Here is a 20,779-nt window from a genome sequence, read left to right on the forward strand (position 1 = left end):
TGCTCAGTTGGCGCGGCAATATAGTCTAGTTGCACACACATTGATGTTTAGTTGGTAGGACTATTGGCACACACATATGCTCAGTTGACGCGGCAATATAGTCTAGTTGCACACACGTTCATGTTTAGTTGGCAGGACTATTTGGCGCACACATATGCTCAGTTGGCGCGGCAATATAGTCTAGTTGCGCACACATTGATGTTTAGTTGGCAGGAAGACTAGTTCGTCGAAACATCCCCATGCGGGTCTACTTTTGAAGAGCACGTCGTGAGGGTTTCAACGGTGAAAACAGATCTGATTTTGACACGTGGTTTAGAAGATATGTCTTCTATAAAAACCAAAAATTAATGCACAAGAGATGAACACAAGGAACATTAATGCAGTGCATGCAGGCATTCATCACATGAGAAGAGACCACATAAGATGATTAATTAGTAGTGTACTTTTTATCACTTTTGAAGTACAATAATTTTACCATTTTAGTATGTGGCAAAGACTAGACGTGCTGCCGGACCAGGGGCCGGCCGCTCGCGGGCGCTAGCTAGCGCCCGGGCGCCAGCTAGACCGGTCCCAACTTTAATGGTACTGCAACTGAATCATGCTGCTCTCAATGCATTTGCCATGTGAAAATAAAGCTTGCATCATACATGGCAATTAAACTACATCCCACATGGCACCCACAACACATTCAAAGTGGCAATTATACTTTGTTTCACAACAAGCAACAGCTAATATTTGTTTTTGCAACTACATGTTTATTTATTTTTATTTTGCATTCATGTGTTGACTACAGATGTCAGCTTCAAATCAGCAGATATGGCAAACATATTTATTTACTTTTTTTTATCATTTTTCAATGATGAATGTACATGGCAAATAAGATCGTAGGATCAATCGCTTACTTGTTAAATATCTTGCTGGTGTATATCTTGCTCATATGTCTCTCCATCGGTAAGTATGTTAGCAATTTAGGCTACTTGAGTGCGGTGTTTGCTTCTTGCTGTAGCTCAGATCCCAGTTTTTTCTGTTGCAAAGCTGAATATTGCTTGGCAAACTGCAGCAATGAGTTGCCAGGGCTCACGTAACGCTTTAAAACAGCATTGAACCCTTCGCTACATTGTGTTGTCTGCAAAAATGGAAAGAAGCACTGCATGAAGTAGGTCGACACCCAGTACATTTGCTTCTCCCATAAGCTATTTAGTGTCTCGTTGTCTTGGACTTGGTACGTTTCAATCGTAGCCATCCAGCTCCGTTCAAACTCCTCCACCGTCAAGTTGTGTTCCACACACAACTCAAATGCCTTGTGTAGCTCTAGACGGTCAGCGAAGAATGGTCCTAGCATCTCTTCAGCCTTCTTAATAATATGCCACCTGCAGTGCTTGTGCACTGCCAACGGAAAGACCTCCTCTATGCCTGCGCACATGCTAAAATCTTGGTCCGTTATTATGTTCATAAAAGCTAGTCCATCCATGCACTTCAAGAAGGTTTTAAACAGCCAAGTGTAACCATCGGTATCTTTGTTCCGAACGAGATCGCAACCGAACTACAAGGACTGATTGTGGTTGTTTATTCCTATGAATGGAGCACAGGGCATCTCGTACATATTCGTGAGATATGTTGCGTTGAACGAAATGCAATCACGGAAATGTTTGTAGGCTCTTCTTGCAGCACCATCCACCCAATACATGTTTCTGACACGGTCCTCATTGTCCAACCTTATCCTGTAGAAGAAATCACTATCTGCTTTTGCTTTCTCTTCGAAGTAGGCTATCGTGGCTTCTATGTCAGCCAACCTGCTCTCTCTACGGTACTTTGCCTTTAGGTTTTTGACGTCTGCTGGTATGTAGGGCATGCTACTCAGGCTCTCATCTCCGTTGTGGATCAGTGACAGTATTTGGACCATTCTTGATGGCCCGATGTTACAATCATGTAGCAACCTTATGAATTTCTTCTCGATGGGATTGAATCATCTGTGGGCGCTCAGAAATTTTACTAGGTCAAACTTCTTTATGAGGTCGTGGTTGTGTTCTTCGACATATTCCGTGACCACCCACCATGCTCCATTTGTGTTTAACTTCAACCGGACAAGGCATCCCGTTTTGGGAATGATGCCTCTCTTTCATCCCGGCACGACAAGCACAACACCTTTTCCTTTCTTATTCTTCCATGCCTTGTAGCACCTTATCTCACCTTTGTTGTACTTGTTAGTTTTTTTAATTTTTCTATGGTATTCTGTGTTCACCGCAAATCCATGGAACATCGCATATCTCTGGTAGTACTCCTTGGCATCTTCAAAAGTACCAAATCTCCATCCAAGATATGGTGGTTGAGGTATCATGATTTCCGATTGTCCATCTTCTTCTTCCCCTTGCGCTTCGTCATTAGTTTCATCATTTACTTCAGTATTGGTGGTTGTTTCATCTACTTGAGTGTTGCTTGTGCTGGTGTACAGAGGCGTGCTTGTCGGCATTGCTGCAACGATTGCCATTTCTGACACTGATTTCGCATTGTTTGTGGCAGCATCGGTGACTTGCTCGTGGAATGCTCCTTCAATGTGCTCTGAGGTTCCCGCAATAGATGTTCCTTTGCCACTGTTGATTGTAGCTGAAGCTCCTGCAAAAAATCAGGTGTGTTTGTAAGCAGTATTGCTTGAATGGCATATTCGTCGTAATGAAATGATAGCAGCTGCATCCAATTTTTGTTCATGGCAACTACATCTGAAACATTGTACACAACTACAGTTGTATAAGTTTACATGTATAAAGTGCTGGAATGTGCATCTTTGAAATCATGGCAACTGTAACCTATCATTTTTTTGGCATGATATCATTCATATATATGCAATTCTTGAGCATCTGCATTTTTTCATGCATGGCAACTGCAGTTCTCTAGCCATGGCAGCTGCAGTTTACCTAATATGGCAGCTGTAGTTGCCAGGTCATGGCAACCAACATCTCAACATCAAAACTTGCATTCTAGATATGAGCCTACATGGCAAATGCAGATAATCACAAATGACAAAAACACACAGACCATATGATCATAGATTACTAATGGTCATATTCACTTGGTGGCATTTGCCACCCCCACCGTGACAAATGCACCGTTCCCAACGCTTTTGCACAAAGCAAATGCATGACGTTTTCTTGGTTCAGATATTTTACCTTGCTGTGCCACATGTGCTAATTAAAGTTGGTGTGACACTTCAATTTGGTGCGCTGTATCTGCATTACCGACGGCCTGCAATGGTGAAGCTTGCCATGAGACATTTGCTGGTGTGGTTGGTTAACATTGAAATCATGTCAAACATAGTCCACCTAGGAAGGAAACTACAGTTGACAAGGATTGACCAACTGTTTTGGGACATGCATGTCAACTGTAGCTTTTTAAAACATGGCATATGTAGTTATTCGATCATGGCAACTACAATTGTTGAGTCATGGCAACTGCAGTTGTTGATACATGGCACCTGCAGTTGTTTAGATATGGCAACTGTAGTTGTTGAGACATGGCAACTGCCCACACATTTTTCTACATGTGGCAAATACAACTGTGTATGCTTGTTATTTGCACTTTCCATCATTTTCTTCATTTCTATCAACTACAAATTTGAGTTGCCATCTTTTTCTTCATTTTATCGTCACACCATGCAAGCACCAACGCCATCTAGTTCCTTTCCTGATACACTATTCGCAAAATCAGTTTCATATGTCTCACCTCCGTACAATGTTGATGGCAAGTATTCGGTTGCCACCTGTCGCCACGTGCTGCATGATGGTCCTGTGTTTTTGCAAAATACTCGTAAGTCTTGCCATCCTTTGTAAGTTATATTCGCCACATGGACATGCTATTTTTCTTTATTTCATTACCTTGATTTTCCACATTTGCTACTTGAAGTTGGTTTCCTGTATATATATATATCACCGATAGCCCCTCGTGTTCCAACTTGCCACGGTACCCCTGCCTGTGTGTTTGTGTTATAAGAACCTGCAAACAACGTCATAGTACTACATAAGTAGAATACCATTTTGAAGTCCACAAACATGTCAACTGTCCTTTTTTGATCATGCATCGTACCTAAGCTCATGTACTGCTCTAGTAGTGGCAACAATGGTCCTGTAGAAATGAGTTGATTGTACTCTATTGCATTGCAAAACGTCGCTCTATTCTTTCCTGTTCTTAGTGAATCTCAAACATCCTTTTCGAACACCTACTGATAGCATATGAAACCTAATTTCTTAGATCAGATCCATGATAGAACATGGCAAATTTGTGATCGTTGGAGGGCAGAAGGGAGTAAACATGAGCGGTTGGAACTGTGGATCCAGTCGCCATCTTTCTGACATGTGAAGGAGGAGGAGACAGGTTTCCTGACCTATGAGCTTGTTGCCGTTATTCTTCGTCGATGGGGGGTGTGGGCGCTAGGGATCTGATCTGGTTACCATGGCAACTAGAGAAGGAAGTTGACGGAGTTAGGGGAAGATCTGCCGATGCAGAGGTTGCAGACGACGACGGGCAGTGGCAATTTGATTCGAACGCGGGGGTTCGGCCTATGGGCGTCCGCCACCTTCCCTGCGTGACACGCGTCCCGCATACCATTCTTCAATAAACTCGCTTCTGCAACATGAGCTATGTTTCCGAAACATATGCGATGTTGCAATACTCTATGATGGGTTTACGTTTTGCAACAAAACTTCTGTTGCAAATTTTTTGCAACAAGATCTCAGTTGCAAAAAAATGCAACAAACTGATGTTGCAAAAAAAATTCTGCAACAAAACCTGTGTTACAGAAATAATTCCGCAACAAAATCAGTGTTACAGATATAATTCCGCAATAGGACCGGTGTTGCAGTATGGAGGCACGTTCGGCTGATGTGGTAAATCTGACGGCTCGCGACCGGGCTGATGGGTTTTAAAAGAAGAAATATGTTGGTCCGTGATATTGCTCGCAAAATACGCTGGAATGCAGAGGTTGCAGCATGTGGCGAGCTGTCCCTGAAATCTGCAGAGGAAAAAGAGAACATGGGAACCACTGTGCTTTGTTTTTTAAAAATACAGTCAGCTCAGTAATATTCGCGGATGTCGTTACATCGCGTTCCAACGCTGGCCGGCCGTTCCGCCGGAAAACTCCAATCGCTCGCTCGCTCCCACCACGTTCTCTCCGCTAAACCCATACCCCAGCTCCAAAGCAACGAATCACGCACAGCTGTCACTGACACCCCACGCACAGCCCAGCAAACCAGCGCATGCGAGGCCCCACGTGGCCGCGGAACAGATCGCCCTTACGGGTACATTAAACTGTACCCAACTAAACAGCCCAGTCAGACGCGGGGCGCCCGGTCGTCGCCCCACCATCCAGCCGTCCGTCGCGAGCCGCCGGCTGCATCCAAGCTGGCCGTCCCCGTCGCCGACTGGTGGGCCACCACGATTATTCCCCCCTCGTGCCATCTATTAAATGCCGGCTTCCGTTTCCCTTCTCCTCCTCCCCCTCCCCCTCCCGTGTTGCTCGCGACGGCAAGGTCAGGAGAGAGACGAGTGCGCGCGGCGCCAGAAGAAGGCGGACGAGGACCCGGCGCCGTCTCCGAGGCGGAGCCCGGCGGCGCTGATCGTCGCTCCGGCCATTTGAGCGGTATGCTTCGGAATCCGTCTGTGTCATTTCCGTTCTGAATTACATACTGTATTTTTATTGTATATTATTCTTATCGGCCGTGGACTGCCTCGTGGGTAACCGAGGGAGGGAGGGAGGGAGGGAGGGAGGGAGGTAGGCGGCCATGAACTCGAAACGCATCTCGATTCGCACCTTCGTGCCGGGGCAATACAAGATTCGTTTTGCCGTCTAGAATTTACTAGGGGTTAAAACTTTCAGTTGCCAGATCTCGCATTTTGAATTTCTTCCGCCGTTTATCTGACCCACGGAAATCTGCGTTTCCTCGATCCGCAGGGGCACCATGTCGATGGAGGACAGCACGCCGCCGGCCGGTGCCGGTGCCGGCGCCGGCGAATGCGCGAGCTCGCCGTCGCCGTCGCGTCGGCTGCCGGACTTCCTGCAGTCGGTGCGGCTCAAGTACGTCAAGCTGGGGTACCACTACCTCATCACCCACGGCATGTACCTCCTGCTCACCCCGCTCATCGTGCTCATCGCCGTCCACCTCTCCACGCTCTCTCCGGGCGACGTCGCCGACCTGTGGACGCACCTCCGCTTCAACCTCCTCTCCGTCATCGCCTGCTCCACGCTCCTCGTCTTCCTCTCCACCGTCTACTTCCTCACCCGCCCGCGCTCCGTCTACCTCGTCGACTTTGGCTGCTACAAGCCCGGCCCGGAGCGCCGGTGCTCGCGTGAAACCTTCATGCGCTGCTCCAAGCTCACCGGCAACTTCACCGAAGCCAACCTCGATTTCCAGCGCAAGATCCTCGAGCGCTCGGGTCTGGGTGAGGACACTTACATCCCTCCCGCCTTGGTCACCGTGCCGCCCAACCCCTCCATGGAATTGGCGCGCCAGGAGGCGCAGGTCTGCATGTTCGGTGCCATCGACAACATGCTCGCCAAGACCGGGGTGAAGCCCAAGGACATTGGGATTCTTGTTGTGAATTGCAGCCTGTTCAACCCAACACCGTCACTGTCCGCCATGGTGGTGAACCATTACAAGCTCAGAGGGAACATAGTCAGCTACAATCTGGGAGGAATGGGGTGCAGTGCCGGGCTCCTGTCGATAGATCTGGCCAAGGATTTGCTCCAGGTGCACCCCAACTCGTATGCAATGGTGGTCAGCACGGAGAACATTACCCTGAATTGGTATTTTGGGAACAACCGGTCGATGCTTGTGTCAAATTGCCTGTTCCGGATGGGCTGCGCTGCGATCCTTCTGTCGAACAAGCGCTCAGACAGGAGGAGGTCCAAGTACGAGCTGATACACACTGTGAGGACTCACAAGGGTGCAGATGACAAGTGCTTCAGCTGTGTCACCCAGGAGGAGGATGATAGCGGCAAGGTTGGCGTGGCACTGTCCAAGGACCTCATGGCGGTGGCTGGGGATGCGCTCAAGACGAACATCACAACGCTTGGCCCGCTTGTGTTGCCATTCTCGGAGCAGCTGCTGTTCATGGTCACATTGGTTGGCAAGAAGCTGTTCAAGATGAAGATCAAGCCATACATTCCTGACTTCAAGCTGGCATTCGAGCACTTCTGCATCCACGCTGGTGGGCGCGCTGTGCTTGATGAGATAGAGAAGAACATGGACCTCACCGACTGGCACATGGAGCCGTCCCGGATGACTCTCTTCCGGTTCGGCAACACGTCCAGCAGCTCGCTGTGGTACGAGCTGGCCTACAGCGAGGCCAAGGGGAGGATCAGGAGGCGCGACAGGATCTGGCAGATAGCGTTCGGTTCGGGGTTCAAGTGCAACAGCGCTGTCTGGAAGGCGCTGAGGTCAGTGAACCCAGCGAAGGAGCAGAACAACCCCTGGATGGACGAGATCGACACATTCCCGGTGGATGTTCCCAAGGTTTCCAAGGTTGCTGAATAGCTTTGCCTGTTCAGCAATACCACCCGGAACAGCAAGTGAGCAAATCTTGCCATTGAATTCGACTGTATGCAATTTGTTTGGGTGATCTGTCGGGGTATTAATTTTAGATGATTCCATTTAGGTGGTACAGAGGGGTGTGGTATGGTGCTGTTCACTTTTTATGCCATTGATCAGTTCTTAACATCTTTGTGTTCCATGTGGATCGAGAATCTTGGCCCCGAAACCGAAAGGAGCAACTGCGTTGCATTAATTTTTCCATGTGCAGCATTTGATTTGTTCCGAATGTTGGCTATCATATCGTGCTAACCTGTCGGCATTTGATTTGTTCCGAATGTTGGCCATCATATCGTGCTAACCTGTCGTCTATGATGAGTTCTGTCTGTTGTGTTTGTGTCGAATATTTTGTACTAGTTGGGTTATGCTTGGACTTGGTGTTGTAGTGTGGGTAGGATACGTGTAGTGTCGTAGTCGGACACGTTGTACCCTTGGCCTCTTATATATGAAGAGGCATCCCACGTTGTAACCTATGACGACTAGATAACGACAGGCTCGCAAGGGGGTGCCGGCGGCTTGTGCCGGCGCCCGGGTGGTCGGTGTTGTGGTATCTCGGGGAGGAGCGCCCGTAGTCATTGTCCCGGGGAGTAGGCGAGTTCGCTGAACCTCGTTAACAAATCTCGGTGTCGTCATTGTCTGTGATTGCTTGTTCCTCGGTGGATCGATCGCGTACCTCGGATTTATTCTAACAAATGGTATCATGAGCTAGGTTACGAGGTGATTGTCTGGTTGATCTAGAAGAGGTGAAGATACTGCAGAAGGATCAGGCGTCGGCGATGGAATCGGAAAATACGGCGTGGCAACGCAATTGCGTCGAGCAGCGTTTAGTTAGATTTGGAGTCGACGAGATTGACAGGTGACCTGCAGACTGCAGCAGTAGCATGTGCGGCAACGCGGTGTCAGTACTGCTACGCTGAAGGTTGCACCAGCACTGACGGAAGTACGTCTTCGAGGGAAGGAGGCGCGATCGGGTGGCGGAACGGCGACTGAAGACTCAAACCAGGCACTGGGCCGTGTGCGAGTGTGAGCCCAGTGGGCTTGTAGGCACGGCTATATAACGTGCCGAGTAGAGAGTGGTAGGATAGCAGAGTTGATTCCCCTTTTCGTCCTCCTCTGTATCCAGCTGTATCTTCTTCCTCCCCACGACACTCTTTCTCTGGAACTTGAGATCTTGTACCAAAATCCCAAATCCTAGGTTCGCCTATGGCAAGGATATGACAGTTGGTAATCAGAGCTTCGTCGGTCCCCGCTGCGCCTAAATCCTCGATATCGATCCGGTAACATCGACTGGTTGGTGGGCTGATTGCTGCGGCGATCGGCTATAAATCCGAGATCAGCGTTCGGATCGATTCAGAGCAGGCGGTAACGGCGCCGTTCAAGCCGAGTGCTCAGACAAGGTACCTGCGAGACGAGATGGGAACATTCGAGGAGCGCGTGATGAAGGAGTTCGAGGCGCTGCGGCTCCTGCAGGCCAAGGTGGATGGGATCGAGGCGATCCAGGCCAGGCTTGATGGATTGGATGCGAAATTCGAGGAACAAGTGCAGCGCCTAGATCAAGTGCAGAGCAAGGTGAATTTGTCGGTGAGTTCGATCGGGGAGATTCATCAGGAACAAGTTCAAGTGGCTCGTCATGTGAAGCAGTCAAGCAATGCACGGGAGGCTGATTTGAACAGGTTGGCAGAGCCGGGATGTTTGGCCGCATCTCCGACTACGAGTCAGAGCGGTGGGCGACCGTTTTTGACACATGCGCAACCACCACCACCACCTCCTCCTCCGCCATTACTTCCTCCACGGGACCGCGCATCTCATCAGCAACAGGTACCAAATTCCCCACGTCCCTTGGAGGAACAGCAAAACAAGCGGACTTGGATGCCGAAAATGGAGTTTCCAAAGTTCGAGGGAGAGGGAGTCCGTATTTGGTTGGATAATTGTGAAGCATATTTCCAGTTATATCAGATCCCTGAGTCCTTTAAGTTGATGTCCGCATCTCTGCATCTGATTGGTAATGCAGCACACTAGTTTCAGGCTTATAAACTGACAGATCATTATGGCACTTGGGAACATTTTTGTGTTGCTGTCATACAGGAATTTGATGTGAATGTGCATAGGAACTGCATGAGAGAGCTGCTTGTATTGAAACAGGAAGGTACTGTGCAACAATACAGATCTGCGTTCCATCAGCTGGTGTACCAGGTCCGGATGTATGAGGGAGGAGTGAGTGAAACAATGTTGGTCACTCAATTCATGTTGGGTCTTAAAGAAGAAATCAGAGCTGCAGTAGAAATTCAGTTACCAGCCACTGTTACTATTGCAGTGGAGTATGCTTTGGTGCAAGAAGTACTGTTAGAAAGAGCTAAACAGCAAGCCACTAAAACTAGCAAATTCAGTTTTCACAAGGGAAGTACGACCAAAGGAGATTATATTGGAAAATCCCATCTCTTCGTAGGAGATATGTGGAAAGCAAGGCAGCTCAAGGACTACAGGAGACAGAATGGTCTCTGTTACAGCTGTGGAGAGAAATTCAGCCCTGGCCATGTTTGCACCAGCAAGCAAAATGCCCATGCCAAAGCAATTGAAGCTGCAGAACAACAAGTGCAATTATCTGACCCTGTTCTTAATGCCATTGCAGTAGAAGAGGTTGCAGAGGAAGCAGCTGCTTATTTATCTGTGAATGCACTTTCGGGCACAACCAATACTAAGTCCATCAGATTGAGAGCATTGGTTGGCAATCAAGTCATGCTCCTCTTGTTGGATTTGGGCAGTTCTCACACATTTATTGACCAACAGCTGGCAGACAAACTCAAGTACAAAGCTCGGGATCTACCAACACCACTAACAGTCAAAGTGGCAAATGGTGAAAAGCTGCAGTGCACACAACACATTCAGGGACTGGAGTGGTGGATACAGGGCCACATATTTACCACTGATATGAAAGTACTTGCTATGGGAGGATATGATGCAATCTTAGGTATGGACTGGCTGTCGCAGTGGGGTCCTATGGTCTGTCATTGGCAAGATCAATGGATTCAGTTTCAGAGGGGAGATTAAACAATCACGGTACAAGGGCTGCAGACTCCTCCAGTTACAGAATTGCAAGAGTTATCCATGGAGCAAGTGGTGAAGTGCCAGAAGGGCAATGATATTTGGGCCACAGCTGTATTGTCCAGAATGGCTGTGGTGGAAACATCAGTTGTTCCTGAATGCATTCAGAATACTATTAAAACTTTTGAAGATGTTTTTCAAGAACCTAAAGGATTACCCCCTCACAGAGAATTTGATCATGCTATTTCTCTTCTTCCAAACAGTGCACCTGTGAATTCCAGGCCCTATAGATACTCGCCCTTACAAAAAGATGAGATCGAGAGGCAAGTAGCGGAGATGATCCAAGCAGGAATTGTGAAACCTAGCATGTCACCCTATGCATCACCCGTCCTGTTGGTCAAGAAAAAAGATGGAATGTGGAGATTTTGTGTGGATTATAGAAGACTGAATTCAGTGACAGTAAAAAGCAAGTTTCCTTTGCCTGTCGTAGATGAGTTGCTGGATGAACTGGCAGGTGCAAAGTGGTTTTCCAAATTAGATCTCAGGTCTGGTTATCACCAGATACGAATGGTGGAAAGTGACGAGGAAAAAACTGCCTTCAAAACACATCAAGGGCAATATCAATTTAGAGTTATGCCTTTTGGGTTGACAAATGCTCCAGCTACCTTCCAATGTTTAATGAATGCAATTTTTGCAAGATTTATCAGAAAATTTGTGCTAGTATTCATGGATGATATTCTGATATTTAGTGAAGATTTGGAACAACATCAACAGCATCTTCAAGAAGTCCTCTCAGTTTTAAGGGAGCACCAGCTGTTTGCTAAACTTAGTAAATGCTCTTTTGCCCAACAGGAGTTGGAATATTTGGGTCACATCATTTCTGATAAGGGGGTGTCCACTGATCCTGCCAAAACTACCGCTATGGTACAATGGCCAAGACCAACTACAGTTACTGAACTCAGTTTTTTTTGGGTCTCACTGGCTACTATAGGAAGTTTGTGCAGAACTATGGCATCTTGGCACAACCACTGACTAGTTTACTGAAGAAGAAAAGTTTTGAGTGGACCGAGCAAGCTCAAGCTGCATTCGACCAGTTAAAACAGGCTATGTCCACTACTCCAGTCCTAGTATTGCCAGATTTTGCAAAATCCTTTTGCATAGAAACGGATGCTTGTGATAGTGGCATTGGAGCTGTTTTAACACAGGGAGGGCATCCTGTGGCTTATTACAGCAAAGCTTTAGGGCCAGCTAACCAGAAACTGAGTATCTATGAGAAAGAGTTCATGGCAATTATTATGGCCATTGAAAGATGGCGACAATATATTTCCAGAGGTCCTTTTGTCATCAAAACAGACCACAAGAGCCTTTGTCAGTTAGGAACACAAGAACTTACTTCAGATCTTCAGAGAAAAGCAATGACTAAACTAGTGGGATTGCAGTTTTCTTTTCAGTACAAGAAAGGTCCGGAGAACAAAGCTGCAGATGCACTTTCCAGAATAGGCCATGTATTTGCATTGCCTGCTGTGTCTACTTCTCAACCTGTTTGGATTCAGGAAATCCTCAATTCCTATGACATCGATACACAAGCTCAACAACTTTTGCAGAAGCTAGCTGTTAACCCTGAGGAAGAACCTGAATATTCTTTGGACAATGGTCTATTAAAACATCAAGGAAGAATTTGGGTGGGAGCCAATGCAGGGTTACAGACTAAGATCATTGAGGCACTGCACTCTTCTCCTGTAGGAGGGCATTCGGGTAGCTTGGCTACTTATCAGAAAATCAAGAAGCTATTTCATTGGGCCGGAATCAAAACTGCGGTTAAGGAGTTTGTGCAACAATGTCAGATATGTCAGCAAGCTAAACATGAAAACTGCAAATATCCTGGGTTGTTGGCACCTTTACCAATACCTAGGCGCCCTTGGGAGGATATCTCCATGGATTTTATTGAGGGCCTTCCCAAGTCCAATGGATCCTCTTGCATTCTCGTAGTTGTGGACAGATACACTAAGTACAGTCACTTTATACCACTTAAACACCCATGCACGACAGCTCAGATTGCTCATATCTTTCTGCAGCAAGTGGTAAAACTACATGGTATGCCCTACACCATTACTTCAGATAGAGACAAGATCTTCACCAGTAATTTCTGGAGAGAGTTGTTCAAACTGTGGGGCACTAAACTGCAGATGTCAACTGCTTATCACCCACAAACTGATGCTCAAACTGAGAGGGTAAATCAATGCCTGGAAATGTACCTGAGATGTGATGTCAATGATACTCCAAAGCAATCGGCAGCTTGGCTTCCTTTAGCAGAATTCTGGTACAACTCTACTTATCACTCTTCCCTGGGATGTACTCCATTCAAAGCACTCTATGGACATGAGCCAAACTTGGGAAATCTACCTCAACCCTTGCAATCACAACAGTTGGAATTGCAGGACTGGCTTAATGAAAGGCAACAATACTCTGAATTTTTGCACCAACACTTGAACAGAGCTCAAACGAAGATGAAGTCTGATGTAGATAAGAACAGGATTTTCAGGGAGTTCGTGGTGGGAGATACAGTGTTCTTGAAGCTGCAACCTTATTCTCAAGCTTCTGTGGTCAACAGACCTTACCCAAAGCTGGCAATGAAGTTCTTTGGGCCGTATAAAATTCTCGAGAGAGTGGGAACAGTGGCTTACAAGCTGGAACTCCCATCCACCAGTCAGATACATCATGTGTTTCATGTGTCTCAATTGAAAACTCACGTGCCAGATCACACACCAGTTTACACGACACTGCCAGAACCACCGCTGCTTAACAGGATGAATGTGGTTCCTGAGGAAATTTTGGACAGACGCCTGGTCAAGAAGGGGAATGCTTCCTTGCTTCAGGTTCTTATCAAATGGTCTGGGTTGCCAGCAGCAAGTGCTACTTGGGAGGACCATGACACAGTCCACCAACCTTTTCCATTGGCACCAGCTTGGGGACAAGCTGGAATTTCAGGGGGAGCTCATGTCAGTACTGCTACGCTGAAGGTTGCACCAGCACTGACGGAAGTACGTCTTCGAGGGAAGGAGGCGCGATCGGGTGGCGGAACGGCGACTGAAGACTCAAACCAGGCACTGGGCCGTGTGCGAGTGTGAGCCCAGTGGGCTTGTAGGCACGGCTATATAATGTGCCGAGTAGAGAGTGGTAGGATAGCAGAGTTGATTCCCCTTTTCGTCCTCCTCTGTATCCAGCTGTATCTTCTTCCTCCCCACGACACTCTTTCTCTGGAACTTGAGATCTTGTACCAAAATCCCAAATCCTAGGTTCGCCTATGGCAAGGATATGACACGTAGTTGGGGCAAGGTGCGGTCCAGCACGGGGCGGCTGGAGGCGGGCCAGCGGAGCCCAACGCGGGCGTGCGTATGTGGGAGGCAGCGGCAGGTTCGGCGGTTTCTCTCGGTGCAATCGGATATAGCTAAGTATGTTTGAGATTTGTTTTGAAAACAAAACAGGACCGAGTCCTGGTGGAACTCGTCCTCGTGCATGAGGCGGAGAGCTGCGTGGATCGCTTATTAAAAGCGGCTGCGTGGAAGGCCGAACAAAACAGAGGCGAGACAACAGATCAGATCAGACAGAAATAAATCCATTGACGTCCATCGAGAGCAAGGGTTGAGGCGAAGCAATCGCTAGCATCAGGAAGTTGAGCCAAGACAGGAGCAGCTATGTGATGTGAAGGCCAGCTAGTTGAATCGCTAGTAGTACGCGGAGGTTTCGTTCGTGTACTTGGGGATCACGGGAACACTTCTCGGTTATTTTTCGCAGGGTCAGCCATACAAAGAACTATGGCGCCATCGGCTACCAGGTTTGAGGCGGAGAAGTTTAACAGAACTGGAAGCTTTGGGTTATGGCAGACAAGGGTGAAAGATTTGTTGGCACAACAGGATGCTTGAAGGCGTTGTTGCAGGAAGCCAAGCCAGCTAAGATGGAGGCGGATGACTGGGAGGAGTTACAGTTGAAAGCAGCCGGGACTATACGGTTGTGTCTGTCGGACCAGGTTATTTATCATGTGATGGATGAGAATTCGACGAAGAAGATCTGGGAGAAGCTGGAAAGTCAGTTTATGTCCAAGACTGTGACGATCAAAGTGTATCTGAAGCAAAAGCTGTATGGGATGAGGATGCAGGAGGGGTCAGATCTTGTGGAGTATATGAACGCCTTTAATCAAGTCGTGACGGATCTAGCACGCTTGGGTGCGACGGTTGACGACGAGGATAGGGCAATTCTGCTTCTTTGTTCATTGCCATCATCCTATGACCATTTGATCACTACTTTGACGCACGGCAAGGAGACTGTCAAGAATGAGGATATTACTGCGGCATTGCTATCTTATGATATGAGAAAGAAGAACGCGGTGGAAGTCTCTCATGTTGAAGGTTTGCTAGTCAAGGGTGAGCAGTGGCGGAAGGGATATGAGGCTGGGAAGAACAAGAAAAAGAAAAAGAATATACAGTGTCACAAGTGTAAGCAGTGGGGACATATGAGAAAGGACTGTCCAGAACTCAACGGTGGGGCCAGTGCTAATAAGGCAACTCATGGTGATGACTCGGACAGCAGCAGTGATGTCCTCGTATTATCAGACAGGCGGTCAACCAAAAGTGAAGCGTGGATGTTGGATTCAGCTTGCTCTTTTCATGCGACACCCAACAGGGAGTGGTTCTCTTCGTACAAGTCTGGTGAGTTTGGTTTAGCCTATGTGGGCGATGACACAGGTTATCGTGTTGCTGGAGTAGGTGACATCAAAATCAAGATGTTTGACGGAGTTGAGCGGATGCTTCAGGGAGTCAGGCATGTGCCGGGCTAAGGAGGAATCTAATTTCTCTTGGTGTTCTTCATGATGGTGGTATGGTATTCCGTTGTGATCGGGATAGGAAGACCATGAGAATCATGAAAGATGAGGTGACCGTGATGATTGGAGAGAGGACGGCTTCACATCTTTACAAGTTGCAAGGGAGCACTATTGCAGGTGGAGTCACGGAGACTGGAGTTGCGGGAGTAGCAGCGGGGTCTCACGGCGGCGGCGGGTCTGGGGCAGACTCGTCGAGTAGCTCTCAGTAAGCTATGAAGAAGACAACACAAGTCCGGAGTACATGGAAGTTTGACGCACGGACAAATTCAAGGTGGTGGAGAATATTCGCCAAGGTGGAGTTTGTTGTGTTTGTGTCGAATATTTTGTACTAGTTGGGTTATGCTTGGACTTGGTGTTGTAGTGTGGGTAGGATACGTGTAGTGTCGGTGTCGGACACATTGTACCCTTGGCCTCTTATATATGAAGAGGCACCCCACGTTATAACCTATGACGACTAGATAACGTCAGGCTCGCAAGGGGGTGCCGGCGGCTTGTGCCGGCGCCCGGGTGGCCGGTGTTGTGGTATCTCGGGGAGGAGCGCCCGTAGTCATTGCCTCGAGGAGTAGGCGAGTTCGCCGAACCTCGTTAACAAATCTCGGTGTCATCATTGTCTGTGATTGCTTGTTCCTCGGTGGATCGATCGCGTACCTCAGATTTATTCTAACACTGTTTTTTATGTGCATTGCACATTAAAAATTGCCACACCTAAGTTGAGGTTTTAGCCACACCTGTGGCATGCCATAGGAAGTGTGGCAGGCAAAATGGGCGCCACACACCTTGCGAGAATCTCAGCTGCAGAAGCTCCTTTACGCTGTGGCGAGCCAAACCTGCATACAGCACCAAACACCTGCCTAGAGAGGTTTGCCCGTAACAGCTTTGGCGTGGCAATCTAATAGAAGGGTTGGGTCGTTGTTGTTGAGATTTCATTAAAAATTTGTTATTTGGTTCGGCACGGCGAGAAGATGGCATGCGTTTTATTTTTATTATTGTTTTGGTTTGGCGGGTGAAAAAGTTGATGTGTGTTTTATTTTGTATATATAATGCGGTGTGTCGTTGGACTTTTTTGACAGTGTAATTTTGTGTTATCTACTACTTCCTCCGTCTGAAAACACTTGTCATCAAAATGGATAAAAAGAGATGTATCTAAAACTAGTAATATACATCTAGATACATCCCCTTTTATTTATTTTGATGATAAGTATTTCCAAACGGAGGGAGTACTTATGTGGGAAGTTTCGGAAGTCTCTTGGGCTGATGGCCGTATCTTATTGGTGTTACATTGTCATATGTTGTTTTTTAGGTGATGAGATACTGTGCGGGACTGATGTGTTTTTAGGTTGCTTGTTGCTGACTAATTTGAGAAATCATTACCCAGTCAAAATCATAAATTAAATCCACTAACACCTGAACTGAACGAGTGCTCCTTGAAATTTTGTTGGCCCTGAAAAAATGGTAAATGGCCCTGAAAAAATGGTAAGTCAAATGTACAAACACCTCAATTGAATGGAGGGCCTCTAAAATTAAGAAGCGTCGTGTATTAGGTGTTGGTTGATACACGGAGTTTTGAAATAATATTCTACCTTGACTGAACCGAGAGCATGTAACAATATGCGAGGTGAAGAACTATTCACACATTGACTTCTCTTTTGGAAGAGCCAAAACAAGACTTCTCTTTCTGCATAAAATATCTGATTTAGTCGTGCGTGCCAAAAATGGAGCGGAAACTTTTTGAATTTTCCTGTTGAAAAATAAGTTCTGTCATTGCTATGAGTTACCGGTGTATTTTTCTGGATGTGGGAACCGCAGAACCAAATATTTTTCTATTAAATATAAATATAAATAAAGCAATATTTGCAAACGTGGTATGTACAAAGAAGGAAGATAAATTTGACAAAATGACACGCTTCTCACATGATACTCTGATCCTATGGCACACATTTCATTTTCTTTTGATAAAATGACACACTTACAAGTTGATAGCTAAATAAAAGGCATAAAGTGATCAGTTTTCTCTATTTTCTGGCCTGGGCGCACATGTCAAACTATTGAGGACGATTTTGCCCTTCAGCACGTTTCTCTAGTTAGATCGAATCTCACTGAGCAAAAGCAGCCATGAGGGGCATCTCAAGGCTAGTGTATGTTCGTTCTTGTGTCCGGATGTGGTTTGTGGGCATGATATGGGAGATAACCATCCAATGGTAATCATAAAGTATGCAGTTGGAAGGAGAAAACGTAGGTGCGGACCATGTATATGATGAGATATATGTGGTTTACGGCAGTAGAATGGTGGCATGTGGATATAGATTCTCTATGAGAAAAAGTAGCTTGAGACATTTATATTGATTTTTTCTTCCCAACTGATAGAAGCGGGGGTGTCCCAATCTTTCGATGAGATGATAGCTATCGTTTTGACGGAGTTGACTTTGACGATGCGACTACAAACGTGCACGACGTTGCGCCTTAGCAATCGCTAAACCAATCTCTTGAGGTTACTGACGATGCTGGAAGCACGATCAGCCTGACCACGACGGTCTATTCCTGCACGCAGTCAAAGAACAAGCAAGAATATGATAAAAGCAATCTGAATATTGCGAATATAGATGAAGTATTGATAAAGATGGGGATCCAAAAGTGGTCTTGGTCTTGTTGTTGGACACAAACGAAGTACACAAAGTTGCAATGACTAACTTTTAACTAAACAAATGCCCAGGAAAAAGCTACTAGATGGATCTACTTATATAAGAGCAAGGGATGGTGGCCAAGGAAGTGGGAGGATGTCCCAAGATAGCCTAAAACTAAACCTAGGTTGTACAAGGCTCATGGGCCCAAGTGGAGGTGATGCAACACCTTTGGACTTGTATTTTGACTCGGATTCTGCTGCAGCGTCAGATTGTTTCGTCAATATTTCAATGCTCCGGAATTTGAAGGTGAATCCAATTGGTTTGGAATTCCAACAAGAAAAAGAATCACCCAATTCGGAGTCCAGATGAAAGAGATATTGACGTATTGAGTCAGGTAAGTCTGTGTAGTCCGAATATAAGTCCAGAACGTGAAAGACTTGGACTCTATCTTCTCATGTGCTAAAAGTGACGTGAGAGGACTTTTTGAACAATACCTAAACTTCACTCTTTTCCTTATCTTCATATGTGGATTGTACAAATGTCCCATACACCTGCAATTAGACATGACACAAAAGTCTGTGAAGGATTTTTGTCCTGGATAACATAAATAAATTATTGCATAGTTTGCATTGGAAATCACCTCACAAATATGCATGTATGCAATATTTTTAGTCGTATCCAAGGTAGTCATGTCCTCATCATCCTCCCCTTCTTGAAAACAAAGCTGTCCCAGGTGTTGCTTAATCTGAAATGTGGCTAACAAAAGAGACAAGGTGTACATGTTGTATATGTATATGTCATCCATTTTTACTTCCCTTGGGTTTTTGCACATAACACATGTATACATGAGTAACTTTTATAGTTCATAAAATATAAAGCCAAAATATTATCACAAGAAGTAGAATGCATGAAAATATTGCAACTTAGTTTGCACATATAAGTGAAACTCTTATTCATATCAAAAGATTGACAATGTTCATCATTAAACCATCCCAACATTGGTGAATAAATCTTATTTGCATCAAATTTACATGGTACAACATGCTTAAATAAGAAAACATGCAATAAGTCATTTGACATATAATCATCACCAAGATTAGAGGTCATATCAAAATGATTAAACATTCAGTACTGCAGGATGCTGCTAACACGACACTACGATCTGATACCCTTTGGCGAAACTGTGTGCGATGCATTAATCGCAAATGGTGGTGTAAAAAACCCATCAAAAAGGTGCAAAACATTTGCGATGACAGATGAATCAAACACGGTTCAGATTTTAGTTCCGTGTGTCATGCAGGGCATACGGTTCAATGCAATTAACTATTTGCGGTAAGGAGCAACAAAAGAAACGGGCAGCCATATGAAGGTGTGTGTGATATACAGTATACGGTTCACTAGGATGAACTGTTTGTGATTAGGCAACAGAAAAGAAACGGTCATCCAGATCAAGGTGTGTGCGATATACGGCATGTCACTCGGATGAACTTTTTGCGTTGAGACAAGAGAACATAAACGGTTCAATATAACAAGATGTGTGTGATACGCGACAGAAAGGTCTGTAATCAGAAATGTGTGCGAAGATCGATAATAACACAGACGATTGCTGCTAATAAGACGTGTGTTGTGCGATGGGATTGCATACAGAACAATAACATATATATACACACACTTATAAGGACATGGTTGCATAACCAAATTAAACATCCACTTACATAGGTGGCTACTACAACCATGACATTGCACACACCAAAGTAAACTATTACATGCATAATTACATAGGTGGCTACTACACACATGGCATTTCTACACACCAAAGTAAACTATATATTACATGCATGATTAACTAGCATAAACGATCATCTGATCATCATCTACTTCTTGTGACGCTTGCTCTGCTTGTGGCTCGATCCGGGCTCGTCAATTTGGGTAACGAGGCACTTCCTCATGTCAATGATTCGCCTGTGCATCTCGTAGCATGTGTACACACTCTTGGCCGCGAACCTGAGGTGAGGTTCATCCAGTTGCCGCATCCAGGCCCTATGCCAGGATACGAGACTTGTTCTCTGGGCATCCTGCTTCATCTTTTCGTGGTAGGGGTCGATGATGGCCGAGGCGATTTCAACCAGGGAGTCCTTATTCATGCCGCCCACCCTGTAGTACTCACGGATTTCGACAAGGTTCTTGCAGGCCAAGCCCGTAACCCTAAGCGCTTTTATATCGTTGGTGGTTTCCACGTAGCAAACTTCTAGTCGGTGTTGTTGACAAACCTGGCAAAACGGACGCAAGGCTCTGTGGCCATGCAGTAGTGGTAGATGAGGACATGATGGCGCATGCACAACTGGGCAACGACAACCTTCCGATCTTTGCCGAAAAGACCGGCGGTGTACTGGAGGTCGATGCCAACCACCTTATACTTGTCTCCAGCAAGCAACTGCTCAACGGTGTTGATGTAGTCGTCCACCACGGCCGAGTCGATGGTGTACACCACCGAGAGGTCCGTCTCCCTCGCGTGGGTCTCCACTTTATGCTCGCCGAACTCCATGGGAGCGCCGCTAGACATCCCCTCTCTATGTGTCGTCGTGGCTGTGCTTGTTGTGTTATGGGGAGCGATCGAAAGGTTGAAGAGACTAAGGTTATAATGGCCGCAGAATTAAAGG

The 20,779-nt window shown here is 46.3% G+C and overlaps 1 protein-coding gene across 1 annotated transcript; it reads left to right on the forward strand.

Annotated features, from left to right (window-relative positions):
• Window positions 1-5,474: 5,474 nt before the first annotated feature.
• On the forward strand, window positions 5,475-7,781 carry LOC119324043 (3-ketoacyl-CoA synthase 11-like). The gene is made up of 2 exons (XM_037597774.1): window positions 5,475-5,629; window positions 5,942-7,781. The coding sequence occupies exon 2, from the start codon at window positions 5,949-5,951 to the stop codon at window positions 7,521-7,523; it is 1,575 nt and encodes a 524-aa protein (XP_037453671.1). The 5' UTR covers window positions 5,475-5,629; window positions 5,942-5,948; the 3' UTR covers window positions 7,524-7,781.
• Window positions 7,782-20,779: the final 12,998 nt, after the last annotated feature.

The sequence above is a fragment of the Triticum dicoccoides genome, chromosome 6B, assembly GCF_002162155.2.
Source record: "Triticum dicoccoides isolate Atlit2015 ecotype Zavitan chromosome 6B, WEW_v2.0, whole genome shotgun sequence".
In the NCBI taxonomy this organism is placed as follows: domain Eukaryota; kingdom Viridiplantae; phylum Streptophyta; class Magnoliopsida; order Poales; family Poaceae; genus Triticum; species Triticum dicoccoides.